At 46.1% G+C, this 21,081-nt stretch overlaps 1 protein-coding gene across 12 annotated transcripts in view; it reads right to left on the bottom strand.

Moving 5' to 3' along the window:
- The window catches only part of DEPDC5 (DEP domain containing 5, GATOR1 subcomplex subunit), a 94,868-nt gene that overhangs the window by 25,592 nt on the left and 48,195 nt on the right, over positions 1 to 21,081 (bottom strand). For 10 of the 12 annotated variants that reach the window (XM_056530706.1, XM_056530703.1, XM_056530730.1 and 7 more), the window contains 7 exons: positions 8,496 to 8,663; positions 8,200 to 8,419; positions 7,988 to 8,109; positions 7,800 to 7,899; positions 7,562 to 7,624; positions 5,293 to 5,423; positions 5,135 to 5,218 (listed from right to left, as the gene is read on the bottom strand). In XM_056530706.1, the coding sequence (XP_056386681.1) occupies positions 5,135 to 5,218; positions 5,293 to 5,423; positions 7,562 to 7,624; positions 7,800 to 7,899; positions 7,988 to 8,109; positions 8,200 to 8,419; positions 8,496 to 8,663 (888 nt within the window). The other 2 variants (XM_056530736.1, XM_056530778.1) reach the window with 2 other exon arrangements.

Raw genomic sequence — 21,081 nt, 5'->3', positions numbered from 1 at the left:
TGTTGTCTGTTCCATTTGCACAACAGCATGTGAAATTGATTGTCAATCAGTGTTTCTTCCTGACTGGACAGTGTGATTTCACAGAAGTGTGATTGACTTGGAGTTACATTGTGTAGTTTAAGTGTTCCCTTTATTTTTTGAGCAGTGTATTTGCAACAGCCATTTTTAAATTCACAAAACTCCCTCCCCTCAATAAACCATCCTTACATACCAGACAGATGGCTCTCCTGCCGGTAACATAGAGAACTATGGAGGAGCATGTAAGATACCTGTCAGTCTGCCTACTCAATAGAAGTACACTACACATAAGAACCATGCACAGGTGCAGTGAAGGACACAGAGTGACATAGGGTGCCATGTTATGGACAGGAGAGCCGTATGATGGGTATGAAGTTGTAGAGGCTTCGAAATACAATGAACTGCACAAGACAAGAATTTTAGCAGTGCCGAGGGGAGGGAGGAGAAACAAGAACATAATCAAAAAAGTAAAAAACACAAATGGTCATCTACTCAATTGCTGCCTGCACTGCAAAAAATTTGTAAAGGTGTGGAAAGAAAACCAGGTAGCAGCCGTGCAACAGAGGCACACAAACAAATAAGTAACCACTGGTGGAATGTGATGCCATTCGAAATGGTGGATCTTGAAAACGGCCAACCTGAACCATGAATGAATGGTAGTCTTGAATGCCACCATTCCTTTTTGAGAACCATCAGATATAACGACAACAGCCAGCCCCGCAAAAGGAAGCTGAATCTAACTTCTCAAACAAAGTGCTTTAATTACAGCCAGAAGATGTAGAAAGTGCTCCCTGGGAAAGGAGCAGAAGGTGGGAAGCACAATACCATCATAATACCATCAAGAGTATACTACCTTCAGCAAAAAGAGGGATCAGTAAGGAGAAATGCCTTGATCTGCTGAAGCACCATAAAAGGAGAACAATAGTAAAAAGCCACCAATATGCATCAGCTCCATTAAGATGCTGCCAAAACGGTCACCTAGCAAGAGGTGGGTAAGAGGTATCCATACTCACTGCATATTGACCATGTCTTATTCACTTCAACTCCTTAAATGGGCACCGTCACCAAATATATTTTTTTTGATATGTTGTAGTACTTTTGTACTACAACATATCTCTAATATACTTTTATTATTTTTTCCCCCATTAAAATGGTTTAATTTACATTTAAAAAGCGGCCACTAGGGGTCTCCCTCCTAGTGGCCGGCTGCAGCCTGGCATGACGCTTGAATTCGGACCGATGCCGGCCGGGCATCGGTCTGAATTTAATCAGGCTGCGCGCGCTCCCTGCCTGTCAATTAGACAGGCGGGAACGAGCGCTTTGAAGGAAGAGGATGCGCGCGGGGTTGCGTGTGCACCTATACAGTATGCCCCCATTAGATGTCAGGGCAAGCTGGGAGTTGTAGTGGGGAAACAGCTGGAGGGACACTGAATAGGTGAACTAAGGGGGGGGGGGGGTAGTGGGTTGAGCAGCGCGGCGGGGCCGGGGGGGGGGGGGGGGGGTTGCGGGAAGATGGAGCACTTCGTTATGCTGAACGCCCCCCCCCCCCCAACAGTTCACCCACATTAGGTGCAGTATAGTTCCCCCACATTAGGTGCAGTATAGTCCCCCACATTAGATGCAGTATAGTCCCCCACATTAGATGCAGTATAGTCCCCCACATTAGATGCAGTATAGTCCCCCACATTAGGTGCAGTATAGTCCCCCACATTAGGTGCAGTATAGTTCCCCACTTTAGGTGCAGTATAGTCCTCCACATTAGGTGCAGTATAGTTCCCCCACATTAGGTGCAGTATAGTTCCCCCACATTGGGTGCAGTATAGTCCCCCACATTGGGTGCAGTATAGTCCCCCACATTGGGTGCAGTATAGTCCCCCACATTGGGTGCAGTATAGTCCCCCACATTGGGTGCAGTATAGTCCCCCACATTGGGTGCAGTATAGTCCCCCACATTGGGTGCAGTATAGTCCCCCACATTGGGTGCAGTATAGTCCCCCACATTAGGTGCAGTGCAGTTCCCCCATATTAGGTGCAGTACAGTTCCCCCACATTAGGTGCAGTACAGTTCCCCCACAGACATACAGTCTTCAACCATATAGAGTGTATGGCTGGAGGCTGTATGCCTGTTTACAGCCCCACTTCAGTGTTCCTACCACTGCTCCGGGGTCACGATCTACTGCTATGGCCTATGAGCCATAGCAGTAGGTCCCGGGACTGGAGAGGAGATGTGGTCGGAGCACTGAAGATGACACTGAAAAGATTTTTCGGGACACAGGGATGTCCCGAATGTGATGGGGGCCCCCTGCGGGCACGGGGCCCGGAGCAGGCGCTCCATGCGCGCCAATGATGATCCGGCCCTGGCTGGAGGTACACTGAATAGGTGAATTAAGGGCGGAAGTGTGCCCCCCCAGCAGGCATCAGTGACGTCGTGCCTACTGGGGATGTCTGCCTGGTAGTGAGCAAACTACCAGGCAGACAAAAGGCATTTTTAACAAAAAAAATAAATTTAAGGCAGGGAGGGGGTTAGGGATAGATGGACAATAGGCAGGGACAGAAAGAAAAAAAAAAAGGATGGTGGGAGCTACCCTTTAAGTCTAGGTTTCCCCAGAGGTTTTTTCCTGGCGTTTTTTTGGAAAACTGCCACTGCAAGTTTTGAGCCAAAGTCAGAAGTGGATCCAGTAGGAATGAAAAGTATAAATCCTTCCTTTATATTCCCTATTCCTCTTGAATAACCTTCTGGCTTTGGTTCAAAAACTGCCTGAAATCTAGCCTTATACACTGCTCAAAAAAATAAAGAGAACACTTAAACAACACAATGTAACTCCAAGTCAATCACACTTCTGTGAAATCACACTGTCCACTCAGGAAGCAACACTGATTGACAATCAATTTCACATGCTGTTGTGCAAATGGAACAGACAACAGGTGGAAATTATAGGCAATTAGCAAGACACCAATACCCCAATAAAGGAGTGGTTCTGCAGGTGGTGACCACTTCTCAGTTCCTATGCTTCCTGGCTGGTGTTTTGGTCACTTTTGAATGCTGACGATGCTGTCACTCTAGTGGTAACATGAGACGGAGTCTACAACCCACACAAGTGGCTCAGGTAGTGCAGCTCATCCAGGATGGCACATCAATGCTCGCTGTGGCAAGAAGGTTTGCTGTGTCTGTCAGCGTAGTGTCCAGAGCATGAAGGCGCTACCAAGAGACAGGCCAGTACATCAGGATACGTGGAGGAGGCCGTAGGAGGGCAACAACCCAGCAGCAGGACCGCTACCTCCACCTTTGTGCAAGGAGAAGCACTGCCAGAGCCCTGCAAAATGACCTCCAGCAGGCCACAAATGTGCAGGTGTCCACTCAAACGGTCAGGAACAGACTCCAAGAGGGTGGTACGAGGATCCGACATCCACAGGTGGGGGTTGCATTTGGCATTTGCTAGAGAACACAAAGATTGGCATATTCGCCACTGGCGCCCTGTGCTCTTCACAGATGAAAGCAGGTTCCCACTGAGCACATGTGACAGATGTGAAAGAGTCTGGAGATGCCGTGGAGAACGTTTTGCTGCCTAAAACATCCTCCAGCATGACCGGTTTGGCGGTGGGTCAGTAATGGTGTGGGCTGGCATTTCTTTCGGGGGGACACACAGCCCTCCATGTGCTTGCCAGAGGTAGCCTGACTGCCATTAGGTACCGAGGGGAGATCCTCAGACCCCTTGTGAGACCATATGCTGGTGCGGTTGGCCCTGGGTTCCTCCTAATGCAAGACAATGCTAGACCTCATGTGGCTGGAGTGTGTCAGCAGTTCCTGGACTGTCCCGCCCGCCCGTTCCCCAGACCTGAATCTGATTGAGCACATCTGGAACATCATGTCTCGCTCCATCCACTAACGCCACATTGCACCATAGACTGTCCAGGAGTTGGTGGATGCTTTAGTCCAGGTCTGTGAGGACATCCCTCAGGAGACCATCCGCCACCTCATCAGAAGCATGCACAGGCATTGTAGGGAGGTCAAATGGGCACGTGGAGGCCACACACACTACTAAGCCTCATTTTGACTTGTTTTAATGACATTACATCAAAGTTAGATCAGCCTGTAGTGTGGTTTTCCACCTTGATTTTGAGTGTGACTCCATATCCAGACCTCCGTGGGTTGATAAATTTGATTGCCATTGATAATTTTTGTGTGATTTTGTTATCAGCACATTAAACTATGTTGAATGAAAGTATTTTATATGATTAATTCATTTATTCAGATCTAGGATGTTATCTCAGTGTTCCATTTATCTTTTTGAGCAGTGTAGTTTCTGCAGGCTCACCCATTCAGTCCATCTCACTTGATTGTGAGAGAGCACTGGGGAAGAAGAACACTGACTCCATGGCTGGAGGACAACAGTGGTGTAAAGGCCCCCAAACACTTTAGATAGAAGTCAGCTAAACTTGCTGATTTTGATGGGACAGACCATCTAAGGCTTCTTTCACACTGCCGTTGCTCCCCATCGAGAACCGCCATCAAACTCTCTCTCTCTCTTTTTTTTCGTTTGACGGCCATCATTTTGACAGGGCGCAACGGGCAACAGCGGGTCGTGATGGATCCCAGGTCGGGCGCCGCTGTTTTTCAGTGGAAATAGCGGGAGAAAAAGATGGTGCAAGCAATATTTTTTCCCCTGCTATTCTCCCTGGTGACAATGGCAGTGTGAAAGGGGCCTAATGTGTATGTTTTTCCCAATGCCAAAAACGGTGCTCAATTTCACCTTATCTTCTGAGATGAAAATCAACACTGTTTTCCCTCCTCACTATTAGACAACAGGAAGACAAAGTCATCCCTGTTTTCTTACCTAGAAAGAAAAGCAGAGAAAACCTGCAAAAGCAGGAAGATCTCCACCGTACAAACACTAAACTAACAAATTTTTGTAGCAGCATATACCCATGGCCTTCTGTGTCCTCCAGTAACAGAATTGACATATCAACTCATTTTTACAAGGATTGCCTTGCTTTTAAAACAAAGGGTTTTAAGGTTTTCTAAAAAAAACAAAACAAAAAACATTATATATATATATATATATATATATATATATATATATATAAATATCTATGTTCCACCTCTCGAAGTACCTACGTGGGATGTTTCATAGCTTCCAAGATCTCACTTAAACTGGCACTGGAAGGTAGTGTGCTTGGACCACCAGACACCTGTGACACACTGAAAAGGAATAATAGTTAGAAATCCATTTTACAGAACCCTTACTCAAACATAACAAAACTTTCACTTTATACCTCGACTCGGCTGAGGGAAGCTGCTGTTCTATGTTCCCAATCTGGTTAATTGTTCTCTCCTGAGAGGTATTGTTTGTAACAAGAGCATTATTCCCATCAGTGTAGGGAGATGCACTCTGGTCAACAGAAATCTGCCAGACATCAAAGGTTTCCAGTTTTAGAATAAGCAGTAGAAAGATAAACATGTCTGACTGTATGCTTAGTGAATTCTGTATAATGTTGTTCAAAAGTTGACTGGGCACCTCTTTAATACCAAAGTGGATGTTATATAACCCACAAATGTCACACAGTGTGCAAGATTAATAAGGTCTAAATTATATTCTATTTAAAATAAAATAAAAATTTGAATTGTATGCCATTACACCTTGGCTAAAGCTGGCCAACCTTTCACCTATCTAAAAAGTGCCCATACTGTTTGGCCAACAGTTATCTCTCCCGATCTCTCTCCATACTCTATGGGGAGGGGAGGGGTAAACCACAGCCAGACAGCTCTAACGCTAGATTATCTCTCTAAGAACTAGAGAGTCGGGCAGCAAAAATCCAGCATGCTTGACCCTTCTCTCCAACGACATCTTCTGTTTTAGTAAAAGTGCATGGCAGCCTCACTCACCTCCCAAATAGATCAGGTAAGGGAAGAGAATAATTGGACATGTTGACTTTTTCACTGCCTGACCCTTTTGATCCTTTTGATTTGGAAGGGATAAGCTGGCAGCAAAGCTGTCTGGCTGAGGCCTGCCCCTCCCCCTAACATGTGCACGCGAACATTTGGAAAGTCAGAAAAGATAACTGGCAGCCAACAGTGAATGAAAATGTCATAGAATTAGTTTCCTTATTAATTACATTTGAGTCCATTTGAACTTACAAGAGAGTATCAAGTTATCTTATCAAGGGGGAACTCTGCCCCGATGTTGTATCTAATTTCAAATGCCAATTTGGTGAAGAAAAAAACCAGAAACAAACAACCCCCCCAAACTTGATACTATTGCAGAATTTCCGTGGACCCACTGAAGTCACTGGTAGCAAAATCAGCAGTGGATTTTGTCCATGTGAACGTACCCTTGGAGCATATTTGTACACATTGGCCCTCATTTACTAAGCGTGTAGAGTTTACTCCCCTATTCAAACCGACCACGGTCCCTTTGCATCAGACCACACCCCTTTTTTGGCTTTTCACAACGTAATGTCAGGTTTGTCAGATTTTTGCACACTAGCGCAGACATTGGCCTTGATTTACTATTGTAAACCCGACATGTTTTGTCAGGTTGTGCACCAAATTCCGGGGTGCATTGCGCCAGAAAATCTGTCTGTGCCAGAATTTGTGCCAGATTTGAAAGAAAAAAAAAAACAGACTAGCTCTCCATTTTACTGAGAAAACCCCAAAAAGGCATGGCTGCCAGGAAAGTGGGCATGGTCGCAGAAAAGGGGGCATGTCCCAACATTTTCACAAAAAAAACAACATATTTACAAAAGTTTCCACAGAAAATGTGGTGGATTTGAGCTGAGGAAAACCCAACAGATCAGAGCATGTGTAAAAAAAGCAAAGTGTAGGGAAAGTGGAAAATGTAGAGAAACCTTAGTAAATAAGGTGGGAAATAATTGTAGGAAATTAAAACCCACAAAGAAAACTACACTCCACTCTTAGTAAATCAGGGCCACTATGAACCATAAAAACCCGACAAAAACTAGTTGTTTTTAGCTTAGTCAATGAGGGCCACTATGTATGCAGTACATGGAGTCAATAGAAATATTTCTGAAAACATACATCTAATATTCTGTAAGGAAGTACATAAATGGTGAACTTCTTTATATGTCACAATGTGGCCAACATTACTACATCAACCACTTCATGTGCTATGGGTCTGGGATATCTAGGGATATAAAATTTACTTTGTGAGCTTACCTGCTCAGGGTAAATAAAGCACATTTACAGACGCTTTCAGACAAACATACACTTAAGTGCACAGTATAACAGGTCAGTAAAAACACTGCATGCAACTATGTATCAGTCCAACAGTTTTTTTTTTGATAAGGGTATTATTTTAAACATGCTCTTGTGTACACTAAAATGGAGTATATGCCACACATAGGATACAAGGTAAGTATAGAGTGACATGGAACTGTTAAGATAAAATCTGTTATTGTCATGAATCAACTTTAATATCTAAGAAATGCAGACATGCTGTATTCTATACACAACAACATATACCATGCAACAAGTCCATGCAAGACTTTATGGTGACCAACTATAGTTGCTTCCTTAGAGACTAACCTGTGGGTTGAAGGATGGTGCGGTGCGTGGACTGCGTATAAAATCCATAAAAAAGGCCCCGTCCTGAGAGGGAAGCGATAGTGCAGACAGAGGCATAAAGAAAGGTATTGACAGATTGCGCTGACTACGTAGGTTTGAAGGAAAAACAGGTTTGAAAAAATAGGCAGGCCTGAAAATTTAAAGAGGTGGCCGAAGGTATACAGAACTCCCTTTCCATAAATGGCACCTTCTTACTTACCTTGCGAGGGCTGTCAACATATGTTGGAGTAACAACAGGGTCTGTGGCCTGACATGATGCTTTCCCAGAATGGACTAAAGATTGCTGCTCCCCTAAATTTCTGGAAATAAATTACATAATTAGTTTAATCTCCCTATGTGCCCAAGTTACAGGTGAAATATTATTTAAAAACATGGTGATGGATCTACTTTTGATTTGCCTCCATCTCTAGTAAAGCTGATAGTGCAGATGTTCCTTTCTTTCCAACTGGAGGTCCTGGAGGTTCTGGCGGATGAGGAGGAAGCGGTAATCCTTTCATACCTGCTCCCTTCTATTAAATAAAAAGGAAACAAAAGAAAGTGACATCACATACATATCAGGCATATGATCCTGTGATCTTTTAGGGGGAAATGGTTGTTACCCTAATCATTCGATCTGATCTGTGACGTCTTCGAATGCGATTGAGTCCCTCCACAAACCGTAAGAAGCCATCCAACAATTGACCTTCCTCTTGTTCAGATCTAGGCCGATCTCCATACAGATCACATCGTTGCTCTCCTTCAGTGATCCGCTTTGTAGGCCCCACACAAGAGGGAAGTAGCAGGAAACGTGTGCGCCAAAATTTTAGCGACTCAATCAGACTAAATAAAATAATAGAATTGTCAGTTTCTTTTTCTTACTATCAACTTATAAGCTTTTTATACATGTGTGTTTTACCTGAAATCTTCTGACCCTGCAGAGCATATGTATTGGTCCAAATAGTTCCATTTGTAGTCCTCTAACCGCTCATGGGAGAATTCTACCCAGCTAGACACAAAGTCCTTTTCAGAATGTGAGGGACACAAGTTGTATGTATAACTGATTTGGGCAGATTCATAAGGATATCTGGAGAAATAACACAGACAATCATATATATATATAGTTGCCATCTTCAATGGGATTTCCACTGTCTCATACACACAGCAAAATTTCCGCATTCCAAATTCAGCAAAATTATAAGACATATCTGAAGTTTGGGGAATTCCATTCAGAGCCCCATTGAAATTAATGGGACTCGACTGGGATCTGTGTTTTGAAAGCACAGAAATTCCACTGGAATTCCGTAAAACTGCAAAAAAACTGCGCTTTTCTAAGAGTAATTTGAGTGGTATAGCAGTAATTCCACCATGTGAACATAGCCTAAGGGATCTTTCTAATTCTAAAGGAGTCTAAAGCAGGTCATACTCCTGCTCAACACAACTAATATAACATTTTTGCAAATCATTTTAAATGCAACTGTAATTGCTGGAGCTTCAGAGAGGGATTTGGTCACTCAGTATTGCATTTGAAATTATATGTGAAAATGATATGAGGGACCAATCATCTATCAGCATGTAGCAAGAACAGCTGCATCTGTATTCTAAAAGGGATGAATAGAGTTAATAGAGCCTGTAACACATCAACCAATTTTATTAAGAAACACTGTTGAAATTAAGGAGGATCATTGTGTAAGTTATGATAAAAAAGAAGTTTAATATGTATATATATATTGTGATAATGTGGCAAGGAAAGGGTGTATTTCCTTGACTCACTCTGGAGAATCCTTCACCTGGGGCCTAAGTAATCAATCAGGCGGCAGAGAGGGGAGGTCTTCAAAAGGATGAGATTCAGTGTGATCTGGGCTCTCCCTTGGAAACAGTAAGCCGCTGTAAGGGGGAGACAGGGCCCTGCTGGGGGAAGCACAAAGCTGGAGCTGTGAGTGGCCCAAGTGAAATGTGAACTGTGAGTAATCAGGTTTCAGGCATCATATGTTTTACTGGATGAGGGTAGCTCACCAGTTACTAGGCAGGGCATGCTGAGAGTTGTAGTCAGTGACCAGACTGTCTAGGACTTAATTCTGTTCCAGTGTTATATTATGTTTTTGCCTGCAACCTTTGTAAATAAAGCTGGCGAGGTGCCAGACTTGTATCCTGAACTGTTGTCTACTGAGTTTTTGCAAGGAAACGTGTCCCATGGCAGTGACCAGGACGATCCCAGAACTATCCCCAAGGACGGTTCCTTACAATATATTTTATTCATTTATTTATTTTTGCAAAAAAATAAATAAAAACAAAGCTGAAAAATGGCCAGCACAACTACCTAATACTAACTACCTAATGTGGTAAATACAAAGTATACAAAAAGAAGGTTGCAGCAGCACTCTTGGTCAAAAAATCAATTCTCTTGGAGCACTCTTTGATCAAAAGGTGTCCCACATTCACCATGCAGAGGTGGCCTCACTTCTGCCCCAATTTTACTATAGCCTCTGACTAGTGACATGCAGGATCCACTATTAATTTCAAAAACCTCCTGTGAACAGGGAGGGTGCAAGGCTATAGAGGTGAGTAAAATAAGTAGGGGAGATTTCTGTCCAGAGAAAAGGTTGCCCAGTTGCCCTAAGCAACCAATCAGATTGCTTCTTTCATTTTTAACAAGACCTCTGAAAAATTAAAGAAGCAATCTGATTGGTTGCTGTGGGCAACTTTTCCTCTGCACTTGTTTTGATAAATCTGCCCCTGCGTGTTAGGGTTCAATCTGAAGTGAGGCCACCTCTGTTTTTATCAAAAAGTGGGCTAAGAGCCGCCATTTTTTGGTGGAGTGCTGCTGCAACCTTCTTTCTGAACACTAGAGATATATATATATATATATATATATATATATATATATATATATATATATCTATGTATTGGTGTCAAATTTGCTTTCAAACCAATGTGTGTATTTCTATATTCCTTATTACGGCTAATGAGTCTTATAAAGGGGCTCTTGCTTGATGTTAACTATTTTACCTACTGATCCCCTATACACCTGGACATATGGTACCCTGGTCAGTCATATCTTTTCCAGGCAATAACAGCTGATTGCAATACAGACTGCAGGTGATCGGATTTGAAAAGTAGGATTATTTTTTTTTTTTTAAATAAGCATACAGCTGGGTTTACACAAAGATACCTCTAAGCTTTGGCAGCTGCCAAGCTGAGTGGATAAGGAGTTGGCATCGTTTTATCAAAGTTGCATGATGTCACAGATGTTGCAGCACCATAGTTTAGCTATGGACGTTGCATGGGTCCCAGAGGTCCAACCACTGGGACCCCCGTGTTCTTGAGAACAGAAAATGTGTCTCCTGTTGGAATGGAACATCAGGTTGCAGAAATGCATCCTTAGGCTATGTTCACATGGCGTAAAATGTGCAGAATATCTGCCTGAAGAGCACAGGCAGACATTCCCCACATATGCGTTTTCTGGTGGTGCCGGGACAGCTTGGAAATGCACCATCTCCATAGATGGCAGAATCTGCAGAATCAATAAACCTGTTAATTGTTTCTGCTAATGCCGGAAATAGGATTTCTGCTGCCGAAATTCTGCCATGTGCACAGTGCAGCAGAATCCAATTGAAATCAGTGGGACTCTGCTGCAGCGGAATTTCCAGGCAGAAGAGAAGCAAGGAGCCTGGTGTTTGGTGCCCATAGCCTGGGGTCTGAGGCCATCACTGCTACTTTAAGATAGTGCTGGCTTCTGGCATGCCAGCACACCCTGGCCCCAGTGACGTCCCAACTTGTTCCAGAGAGGAGCAGAGCGTGCCGCAAGCTGACTGAGTACTTACTGACACCTGCCTGGCTGCTCTTCTTATCATGTCACAAACACCAGGTATCTGCACTTGCCAGTTGCCACCATGAATCAGAGTTGGTTTGTACCTACACTGCAACTCCCAGAATGATCTGAGACAGCCTATGGTGCTGCAGCTGACCCAAACCAAAAATACAACTCCCAGCATGATCTGAGACAGCCTATGGTGCTGCAGCTGACCCAAACCAAAAATACAACTCCCAGCATGTTGCACTATAAATCCTGTACTACTATATAGTAGTATTGTAGTGTTGGGAGTTATAGTTCTGAGATCACTGGGATCCATCCAGCTCTGTGTTACCTGGAAACGTGTCTGCTGCTACCCATCTGCTGCCAGCCGGCGACATCCCCGATGACAGCTACAGGATGAATTTGCCCCAGCCGCACAAGTCGGCCAAGACAGGGGGCACATATCTTTACCTCCCCCATGGCTACTAACCTGCTAAGATGGCTTTCCCCAGCTGGTTCAGTGGCTACTAGGCTCCTCAGGCCACTCCTGTCAGTGAGAAACACCCATGGAGGGAACCCTGGCAGGGCAGAGAGGGGTGACAAATGGGCAGACAGCAGCGAGGAGCCAGGTGTTTCAGTATGTTCTAGGACTGAGGCTCTGGAGGGAAAGTGATGTAGCTTCACTGGACTGTGATGTGGTCCCGCCTCACTTAAAAAAAAAAACTACTGCTATGTGGGGGCAGTATGGTGGCCTAATGCTTTATGAGGGCCTAACTGCTATATGGGGTACAAGTGGGCACAATTACTATGTAGGACAATACATACAGGGAGTCTGTAAAGCACTGAGCATAAAGCTGCAGAAAGGAGCCTAAAATGTTTGTCCGACTTGCAGATTCTGTGGTAATGAATCTTGGCTGAGAGAAGTCTACATTGAGGTCATGTGGAAGGAAGGAGTAGAAAAGAAACCCTTGAGTACTGGCGCTGCGACTTAGAGCATGAAGACAATGATGTCCAGGGTGAAGTAAAAAGATCCTAAGCAGGACCATTTTATTAAACAAAAACAAATAAAAGGCAATGTATTACGCATTTCAGGAGATCAGACCCTGTAAACTGATTTAGTGCTTCAACATATCTATCCAATTCGTTACGTGTTCCTCCCCACAGCATAAACACGTCGTCCACATATCTAACCCACGTGGCAACGTGTTCACTCTGTGGGAGGGAATATACAAATTTTTCTTGAAACATGGACATAAAAATATTGGCGAATTATGGGGCCACCGGGGACACCATTGAAATGCCCTGTAGTTGTAAGAAAAAATCTTCTCCAAATCTAACATAATTTTTAGTTAGAATAAGCTCCAGAAGATCCATCACAAATTGAATTTTAGAATTGTACAATCCTTGTACAATTCTTCTTTAACTGCTATTAGCCCCTCATATGTGGGAATATTTGTGTATAAGCTCTTAATATCTAACGTACATAGCCACATGTCCTCACTAATATTGACCTTGTCTATGCGATCCAAGAACTCGTTTGTATCACATAGACAATTGTCCAATCTCTGTACAATTTTTTGTAGAAAACCATCCACATACACAGCCAAGGGATAGAGTATGGAGTCCACCCCGGATACGATCGGGCATCCCGGTGGGGACTCCATACTCTTAAGGACCTTGGGCAACAAATAAATACAGTATAGGCATTCTTGGAAAGTTATTGATTAGTGCACAATGTAGATTTGCATCTATGATGCCTGACTCTAATGTTTCATCAAGTAAAATGTGTATCTTGTTATGATTCGGCTAGCTGGATGTGGATCCTCTGTGTCAGCGAGGGATTGGTGTGGACCGTGTCGGTGGACCGGTTCTAGGTTGCTTCTGGTTTTCACCAGAGCCAGCCGCAAAGCGGGATGGTCTTGCTGCGGCGGTAGCAACCAGGTCGTATCCACCGGCAACGGCTCAACCTCGCTGACTGCTGAGAAGGCGTGGGACAGAAGGACTAGGCAGAGGCAAGGTCAGACGTAGCAGAAGGTCGGGGCAGGCGGAAAGGTTCGTAGTCAATGGATATAGCAAGAGGTCAGGAACACAGTAATGGCAAACACAATAAATGCTTTCTCCAGGCACAATGGCAACAAGATCCGGCAAGGAAGTGAGGGGGAAGTGAGGTAAAATAGACAGGGAGCAGGTGTAGGCTAATTAGACTGATTGGGCCAGGCACCAATCATTAGTGCACTGGCCCTTTAAATCTTAGAGAGCTGGCGCGCGCGCGCCCTAAGGAGCGGAGCCGCGCGCGCCAGGACGTGACAGCCGGGGACCGGGACAGGTGAGTGACTTGGGATGCGATTCGCGAGCGGGAGTGTCCCGCTATGCGAATCGCATCCCCGCCGGCAGAGTCAGTGCAGCGCTCCCGGTCAGCGGGTCTGACCGGGGCGCTGCAGAGAGAGGAATGCCGCGAGCGCTCCGGGGAGGAGCAGGGACCCGGAGCGCTCGGCGTAACATATCTCTTTCTTAAATGTGGCTGTCGGAGCTCCTGCCAATCTTCTGTACACTTTTTCATTGTTTTTCTGCTTCATTCTGCTTCAATTCGTATATTTTTCATTGTTTTTCTGCTTCATTCTGCTTCAATTCGTATATTCCCTCCCACAGATTGAACAATTCGCCACGTGGGTTAGATATGTGGATGACGTGTTTATGCTGTGGGAAGGAACACATAACGAATTGGATAGATATGTTGAAGCACTAAATCAGTGCCATGAACTAATTGAGTTCACATTGGAGGCAGATCTCCAGAGGATCCATTACTTAGATGTAGAGGTTTACAAAGAAGGGACGAAGCTTCAGTCCACACTATACAAAAAGGAGGCTGATAGAAATAATTTGCTATCTAGAGATAGCTTTCATGCCCCACAGACATTCAAAGGGATTCCCAAGAGTCAACTCATTAGGGCTAAACGAATTTGCAGCACCGAGAAGGAGTATGTGAAAAATAAGGAGATGTTAGTCAAGAAATTCTTTGAAAGAGGATACAAAGAAGATGAGGTTAAAAAGGTGGGAGACGAAGTGCAAGAGATTCCTAGACAACAATTTAGACATAGAAAAAAGAAGGACAAAAAGAAGTTATCTGATGAGTTTGTATATTTGGGCACATATGACAAACATGCCCGATTGATTAAAAATACTATAAAGAAATACTGGGGTCTCCTTAAGGCTGATGCGAAATTTGGTAAGATGTTTGGCAACATGCCCCGTTTCACGTATAAAAAAGGAAAGACATTGGCTAACAGCCTGGTGAGGGCTGATATTAAAAAGAAGAAAATAACAAAACAGACTTTTCTAAAATCTAAAAATAAAGGTACATTTGCTTGCTTGTCATGCGCAAATTGTTCTGGTATTATCAAAAGCGATCACATCGTTCATCCACTGTATGGAACTAAGTTTCCTATCAGGGGATAGTATAGTTGTGAAACGAAACAGGTGATTTACCTACTAAAGTGCCCGTGTGGCAGAATTTATGTTGGCCAAACAATGCGAAGTGTGAAATACCGGATTACGGAACATCGTTCGGTAATCCGGAATGCACTAGCTAAGAAAAAAACAGTAGAAGAAAGTAATAAATACAGTGAAACGGGTGTTGCCAGACATTTTGTCGAACAGAACCATAGGATCAGTGAATTGAGATGGATGATAATTGAAGAAGTACAAGGTAAAAGTGAAAGTGAAATAAAGAAAAGATTGCTACAACGTGAAGTTTATTGGATCGAGACACTCAATTCACTGTATCCGAATGGTCTTAATGAATGATGTAATTATGGAGTTTACCTGTGAGAAGTCATCTTGTATGCTGTCCGATGTTTTACTGATGTCATTTTTATTATTATTATTTTTTTTATATATATATGATTTTAATCTTATGGCTCTCGTTTGTAGAGATAAAGTCTCGCGAGATTGACATGCCTATGTAATGTGGTGGTGGTGAGCACGTTAGGGATACGTGAGAAAGGGGGCGTGTCCTCCGAAACGTCGTAAGGTATCGACGCAAGCTCCAGCCTGTTCCCCTTCGTGAGAGGAAGGTCTATGCGCTGAATGAAGCCTGGACATGGGCTAAAATTTACCTACAGCCCGGAGAGTGTCGAGCGCGTCCAAAGAAGGTGCACTTTGGGTGATTTGAAATTCTGTAATTTCTACTTTTTTGCAAAGACTCAATTTTTCATATTGTGAATGTTTTAAAAAAAAATTCACTATAGCAAGTTATAAAGCAATCAAGTTGTTGGTGGCATTTTTTCATAATTGCTACTTGGGTTCTCTTGCTGTGCTCCTTTTTCCATTTTTGTGTTCCAACCGGGCTAGCCCTCTGTCTGATTCTGTGTTTTTTGGAGTGGATTTCATTCCTCCTTCCAGGATGGTTCCGGCCCATCTGGCTTCCTAGCCGCCATTTTCTTGGCTCTCTATCTTGACCGTAGGTTAGAGTCTCTGCAATGGACGGTCCCCTTCCATTGGCATCCTAGTCCATCTTCATGGACGGGGGATCTTCCGGGAGCTCCGTTTCTGGGCGTCGGTTGTGTCTGGCCCCGTATCTCATCTGCAGGCCTTACGGACGAGTGGGTTTGGTCTTTGGACTGATTCAATTTCTCTGGTGGTTGTTATTCCCACCCTAGGGGACTGCTTTGGTACGTCCCATCAGTAACGGTGTCCCCCAATGAAGAGCGACCAGGAAAAGGAGATTTTTTTTTTGTACTCACTGTAAAATCTCTTTCTCGTAGCCTTCATGGGGGGCACTGCACCCACCCATTTCTTAATTTTTTTTGTCCGGATAATCCTTTCCGGTTATTGTTTTTTTTTTTTTATCTTTATCCCAGATTTTTTTCTAGGGTATTTCTTTGTTGGCTTCTCCTACTGCTTAGTGACAAAACTGATTACCTCATGTCCAGTGGGCGGGTATATCCTGCCGACTTTTATTTCCTAGTGTCAGCGCCTCATAGTGGCAAGAGCATATACCTATCAGTAACGGTGTTCCCCAATGAAGGCTACGAGAAAGAGATTTTACGGTGAGTAAAAAAAAAAAAATCTTTTATTATGTAGGGACACAGACATGGTTACCTCGCGACAGTAGTGGGGTACCAAGACTGCGGACATAAAGAACCGCAGACATCCAAAAATCCGGCAGTATGGAATACAGGCTCAGCACCCAACGATGCGCCACAACCATGCCCCTAGCAGACCAACGTGGCACTCTTAGAAAGGGGAACAGAGTGCGCTGCTGTTTCTGTGAAAAGCCATGGAAACTGCAGGAAACACCAACAACCCATCTCCTAATGGTGTTAGACACCAGGACTGCTGTCGCAGATGCAAGAGATGAAGGATGTATGTGGGAAAGGAAACATGCAAACAGTCTGACTTGCAGGTATAAAGGTACAATGAAGCCACATAGACACACTGTGTGAAACTTCCCATGGAAAGTGAGTCACCGGGTTGCAGTCACGGGAGCGACAAGAATGGGGGAGGTCACCTGGTGAAACCATGCAGACACAGTCTGGCTATATGGCATAGGGTCCATGGCCACACCGGGTCATGCATCCAGAACCCCACACTGAAAGAGGGTGACCAGCAGTCAGCCGTGAGAGCGGTGGGCATGTAGAGAGGGACCTGGCAAAGTAGAGAATCCTGCAAACCAGTATGTGGTGCATTGTACAGGGCAAGTGAGCAACATGGGGTGACTTACTCGAAACTACACCTTGGCCGTGGGTTACCTGAACTTCCGTCCGGTGTGAGAAGTGTATAGTAGTTGACCCGACGTAGTTGTAAACCATGCAGACACCCATCTGGCTGACTGGTATAGGACTTCTAAACGCAAAGGATCACTCCTCCAAACCCACCCACAGAAAGTTGGGTACTGGAGTGCGACCGATCCAACGGGTGACCCAGCAGACAAAGGCTGGCTGACTGGCATCAGTCCCGTGTTACTGCAGGGACCCGCATCCAGATTCCTCACACCAGCAGTTAGGTACGGGAGCCTTACCAGCCATAAGATGGGAGACCGACTTGCGACGGAAACAGTGCGGACAACAGTCTGGCTGAACAAGTACACTTCCAGGCGCTGGCGAAAAGGGAAGGACAGCCAGATAGGCAATTACTGTGCAGATGCATCTGCCGTGTGAGGAGTGACAGGCGGCGGAGAAAGCCATGCAGACTACTGTCTGGCTTACTGATATGGGTATATAGTATACAACGGGTCACTCCTTCGGACATCACGCACAGAAGTGGGGTACCAGAACTCAAGCCGCAGATAGATCAGCCATGTGATGAGTGACAGGCGGCAGAGAAAAACCCCGCAGACCACTGTCTGGCATCCATGGTATACAACAAGTCACTCCATCAGACACCTCCCTCTAGCAGCGGGATACCGGAATCCAGCCGCGGATTGTTATTGCAGGGACACTTCCACAGAGACCTCGCACTGGACGTGGGGACCGGAGCACTAGCTGCGGATGCGGCAGCCTGTTGAGGAGGGATAGCTTGCATGCACAGTATAAGCACACTCCCTTGATGGGTGACCAGTGGACATGAGGAGGAACTGCGAAAGCGTTCTTAGCGTCCGCCAGGAAAGACAATGCCCTTGCAAGGGCATTCGGCCAGTGCCATCCACGGTGGGGGCGGGGCCCGGAATTTGGCCGAGGGCAGACCTGGTATAGCACCCAGTGGTAGAGAAGAACACTCACTGGCGGTATCCCCAGATTCTTCCAAGGGTTCGTGAAATCCCTGGCAAAGACCCGCCACAGTGGATCGCAGACGCTCCCTGACAACCCAGCAAAAAATAGGTATGCCCGAGGCATACCTCAAGCAACTCAATGGAATTTGCCATATTAGGTCCCGTACAAGGTGACAGAAGCAAATAAAGGGAACCCCATATACAGTCCTTGGAAATAAGCATGGCAGAAATTAATCTGATAAGAACAGATCTTACAGGCAAGTAATAGCTATTTGATGCTAAAAGCAATAGACATTAAGAGCAATTCAATTATTGACCACAAGAGGGAGCCAAACGCCACCAAATGGTCTGTGAGACCAGCAGTAGAGAAGTACTTTATTTAAAAAAATTTTTTTATTGAACTAAAAACAGGGAAGAAACGAGGTGTGGGGAGAAAGGCACCCTGCACTGTTCCTGCCCGCGGGATCCCCTCAGTGACATGGGTTAGGACGCCCACAGCATGTGCAGGACTCATGCGGGCAGTCCCTGGAACAGAGCGATATAGAAACGCCTGCTAAAACCCTGCACGGCTCTGAGCCAGCGGACAAGAGCGGGCCGGCTGGAAGAACTCCTGATGGGCTGCCCCTTCGTTAGCTGCTAATGGAGCCGCTCTGTCTATAGAGCGCCGCCGACCGCAGCAGTTAGGGAGGAGCGATGCTGAGAGAAGCTCCAAGTAATGTCACGGCCGCGGGTAAGCACCCGCCAGACGTATGAATGACCCTGGCAGCGCGCAAACCTGGAGAAGAGGTGCAGCCTCACCTCCCGTTTGTGCGCTGGCACAGGGGGAGAAGGGTGGAGCTAAGTGCAGCCATAATCCCCTGAACTCCCGCCAGCTGAGCACCCCGAGTGCGCACCCCGTTGGGTACGCACAACAGACCCGGTGCAGAGGTGAGGATGTGGTGGCTCCCATCACATAATGGAAGTGTGGGGAGAGCTGCTGGGTCTGCAGCAGATCTGACCGTAAGCAGGCGGCTCCAGCCCATAAACCGCTCCAGAGCAGGGGAATATTAACTAGGGATCGACCGATATCGATTTTTTTAGGGCCGATACCGATAATCTGGGGAGGTTAGGGCCGATATCCGATAACTTATACCGATATTCCGGTATAAGTTATCGGCTATTTATCCCCCTGCGACACCGCTGCAGATCATTGATTTAAAGCGGGCGCTTTAAATCAATGCACTGCAGTGGCTTTTGCGGTGTCATAGGCCGCCGCCGCCACCCGCTTCTCTCGCCCTGCCTGTCCGGGGGTCCTGAGACCTATCACCGCCACCGCTCCCCCCCACCGCCGCACCGCGCCTAGGGGTGCCTCCAGCTGTTGCAAAACTACTACTCCCAGCATGCCCGGACAGCCGTTGGCTGTCCGGGCATGCTAAGAGTTGTAGTTTTGCAACAGCTGGAGGGCCTACTGTAGGTATAGTATATTATACAGACCCCTGTCCATCCCAGAACCCTGACTCACCTTCCGAGTTGCTGCAGGGACCGTCCGGGGAGGGTGGTCTGGGCCATCCATCCTTCCTGTAGTGTCCGGCGGCATTCCGGGTGGAGGGTGAACCGGTCCGGGCTGTCCTTCTCCGGGGGTCCTCTTCTCCACTCTGGGCAGGCTCCGGCCTAGTAACGCTGCATAGACGCCGCTGCGCAGTGACGCACCTGACGTCACGGCGTAGCGGCGTCTATGCAGCGTACTAGGCCGGAACCTGCCCAGAGTGGAGAAGAGGAGCCCCGGAGAAGGACAGCCCGGACCGGTTCACCCTCCACCCGGAATGCCGCCGGACACTACAGGAAGGATGGATGGCCCGGACCACCCCCATTACGGGTAAGTTTAATTTTTTTTTTTTTATTGACTCGGATGGTGGGGGAGGGGTATAGTGGTATGGGCAAAAATCCATAACGTGGGAGAAAAAAAAAACGGTATCCGCTTCATACCGGTATACCGCCCAGCTCTACGGTGGGGAGTGCGACGCGGTGTGGTGGGTCGGGGGGGAGGTGCGGGGGGGCATTATCGGCTTATCGGCAAGGTAATTGCCGATACCGATAATGCCCAAAATCGTGATTATCGACCGATAATATCGGCCATACCGATAATCGGTCGAACCCTAATACTAACACTGCTTGTTCATCAGGATCAGGGAAGGGGGGGGGGGGTGACCATACCCACCTCAGATGTCCCCATCATGCCAAGCTGCCATAGCGGGTCAAGCAGGGGCAGTGGGGGACCCGGACCCAGGGTACAACCTCCAGGCGCTGGCCATTGGCGATAAGGTGTTGATGGCCCATACTGTTATGTTCCATGCCCCTTTGTCGCATGTGGGAGATCAGGTAGCGCCATGGTCCTGTCGCCCAACCAAGAAAAAAAATCTAAGGAAAAATAACCTAACTAGAAAATAATAAAATAATAGACCAGGTCTGGGGAGCTCCCAGACCTGTGTCTTGCTTCCTACTGACATTAGCTTAAACTGATTACCTCACTTCCAGTGAGTGGTATATAATGCCAGGGAGGAGCAAGGCTGTGGAGTCGGTACATAAATGTTTCGACTCCAGAGTTTTCTGTATTTCCAACTCCGACTCCGACTCCTCTGTATTAATATGCAAATGTATTTTATACATTCCTTGAAATAAAGGCAACATACCTGTAATTACCACAGGACTACTGGCTGGGAAGCCAACAGTCTGCTGTATTGAACAGTTTGTGTGCTGATCTGCTGCTGAAGATAGGGCAGTGGGAGGATCAAGGAAGGGGCATTTATTATAAAAGATGATTTGCCTAGTAGAATCCCATAGTCATGTTTAAAGTTTAAAGGGGTACTCCGCCCCTAGACATATTATCCCCGGGGTCCTGCTGCTGGCGACCCCCAGGATCGCCGCTGCGGCACCGCGCTTTCATTACTACACAGAGCGAGTTCAGGGGACGGATACAGAGCGATACAGTGGACGGAGCAGCGTAATGTCATAGCTCCGCCC

The sequence above is a fragment of the Hyla sarda genome, chromosome 1 (assembly GCF_029499605.1).
Source record: "Hyla sarda isolate aHylSar1 chromosome 1, aHylSar1.hap1, whole genome shotgun sequence".
NCBI lineage: Eukaryota > Metazoa > Chordata > Amphibia > Anura > Hylidae > Hyla > Hyla sarda.
The sequence above is the reverse complement of the archived record's forward strand: the minus strand, read 5'-3'. Positions and strand labels throughout refer to the sequence as shown.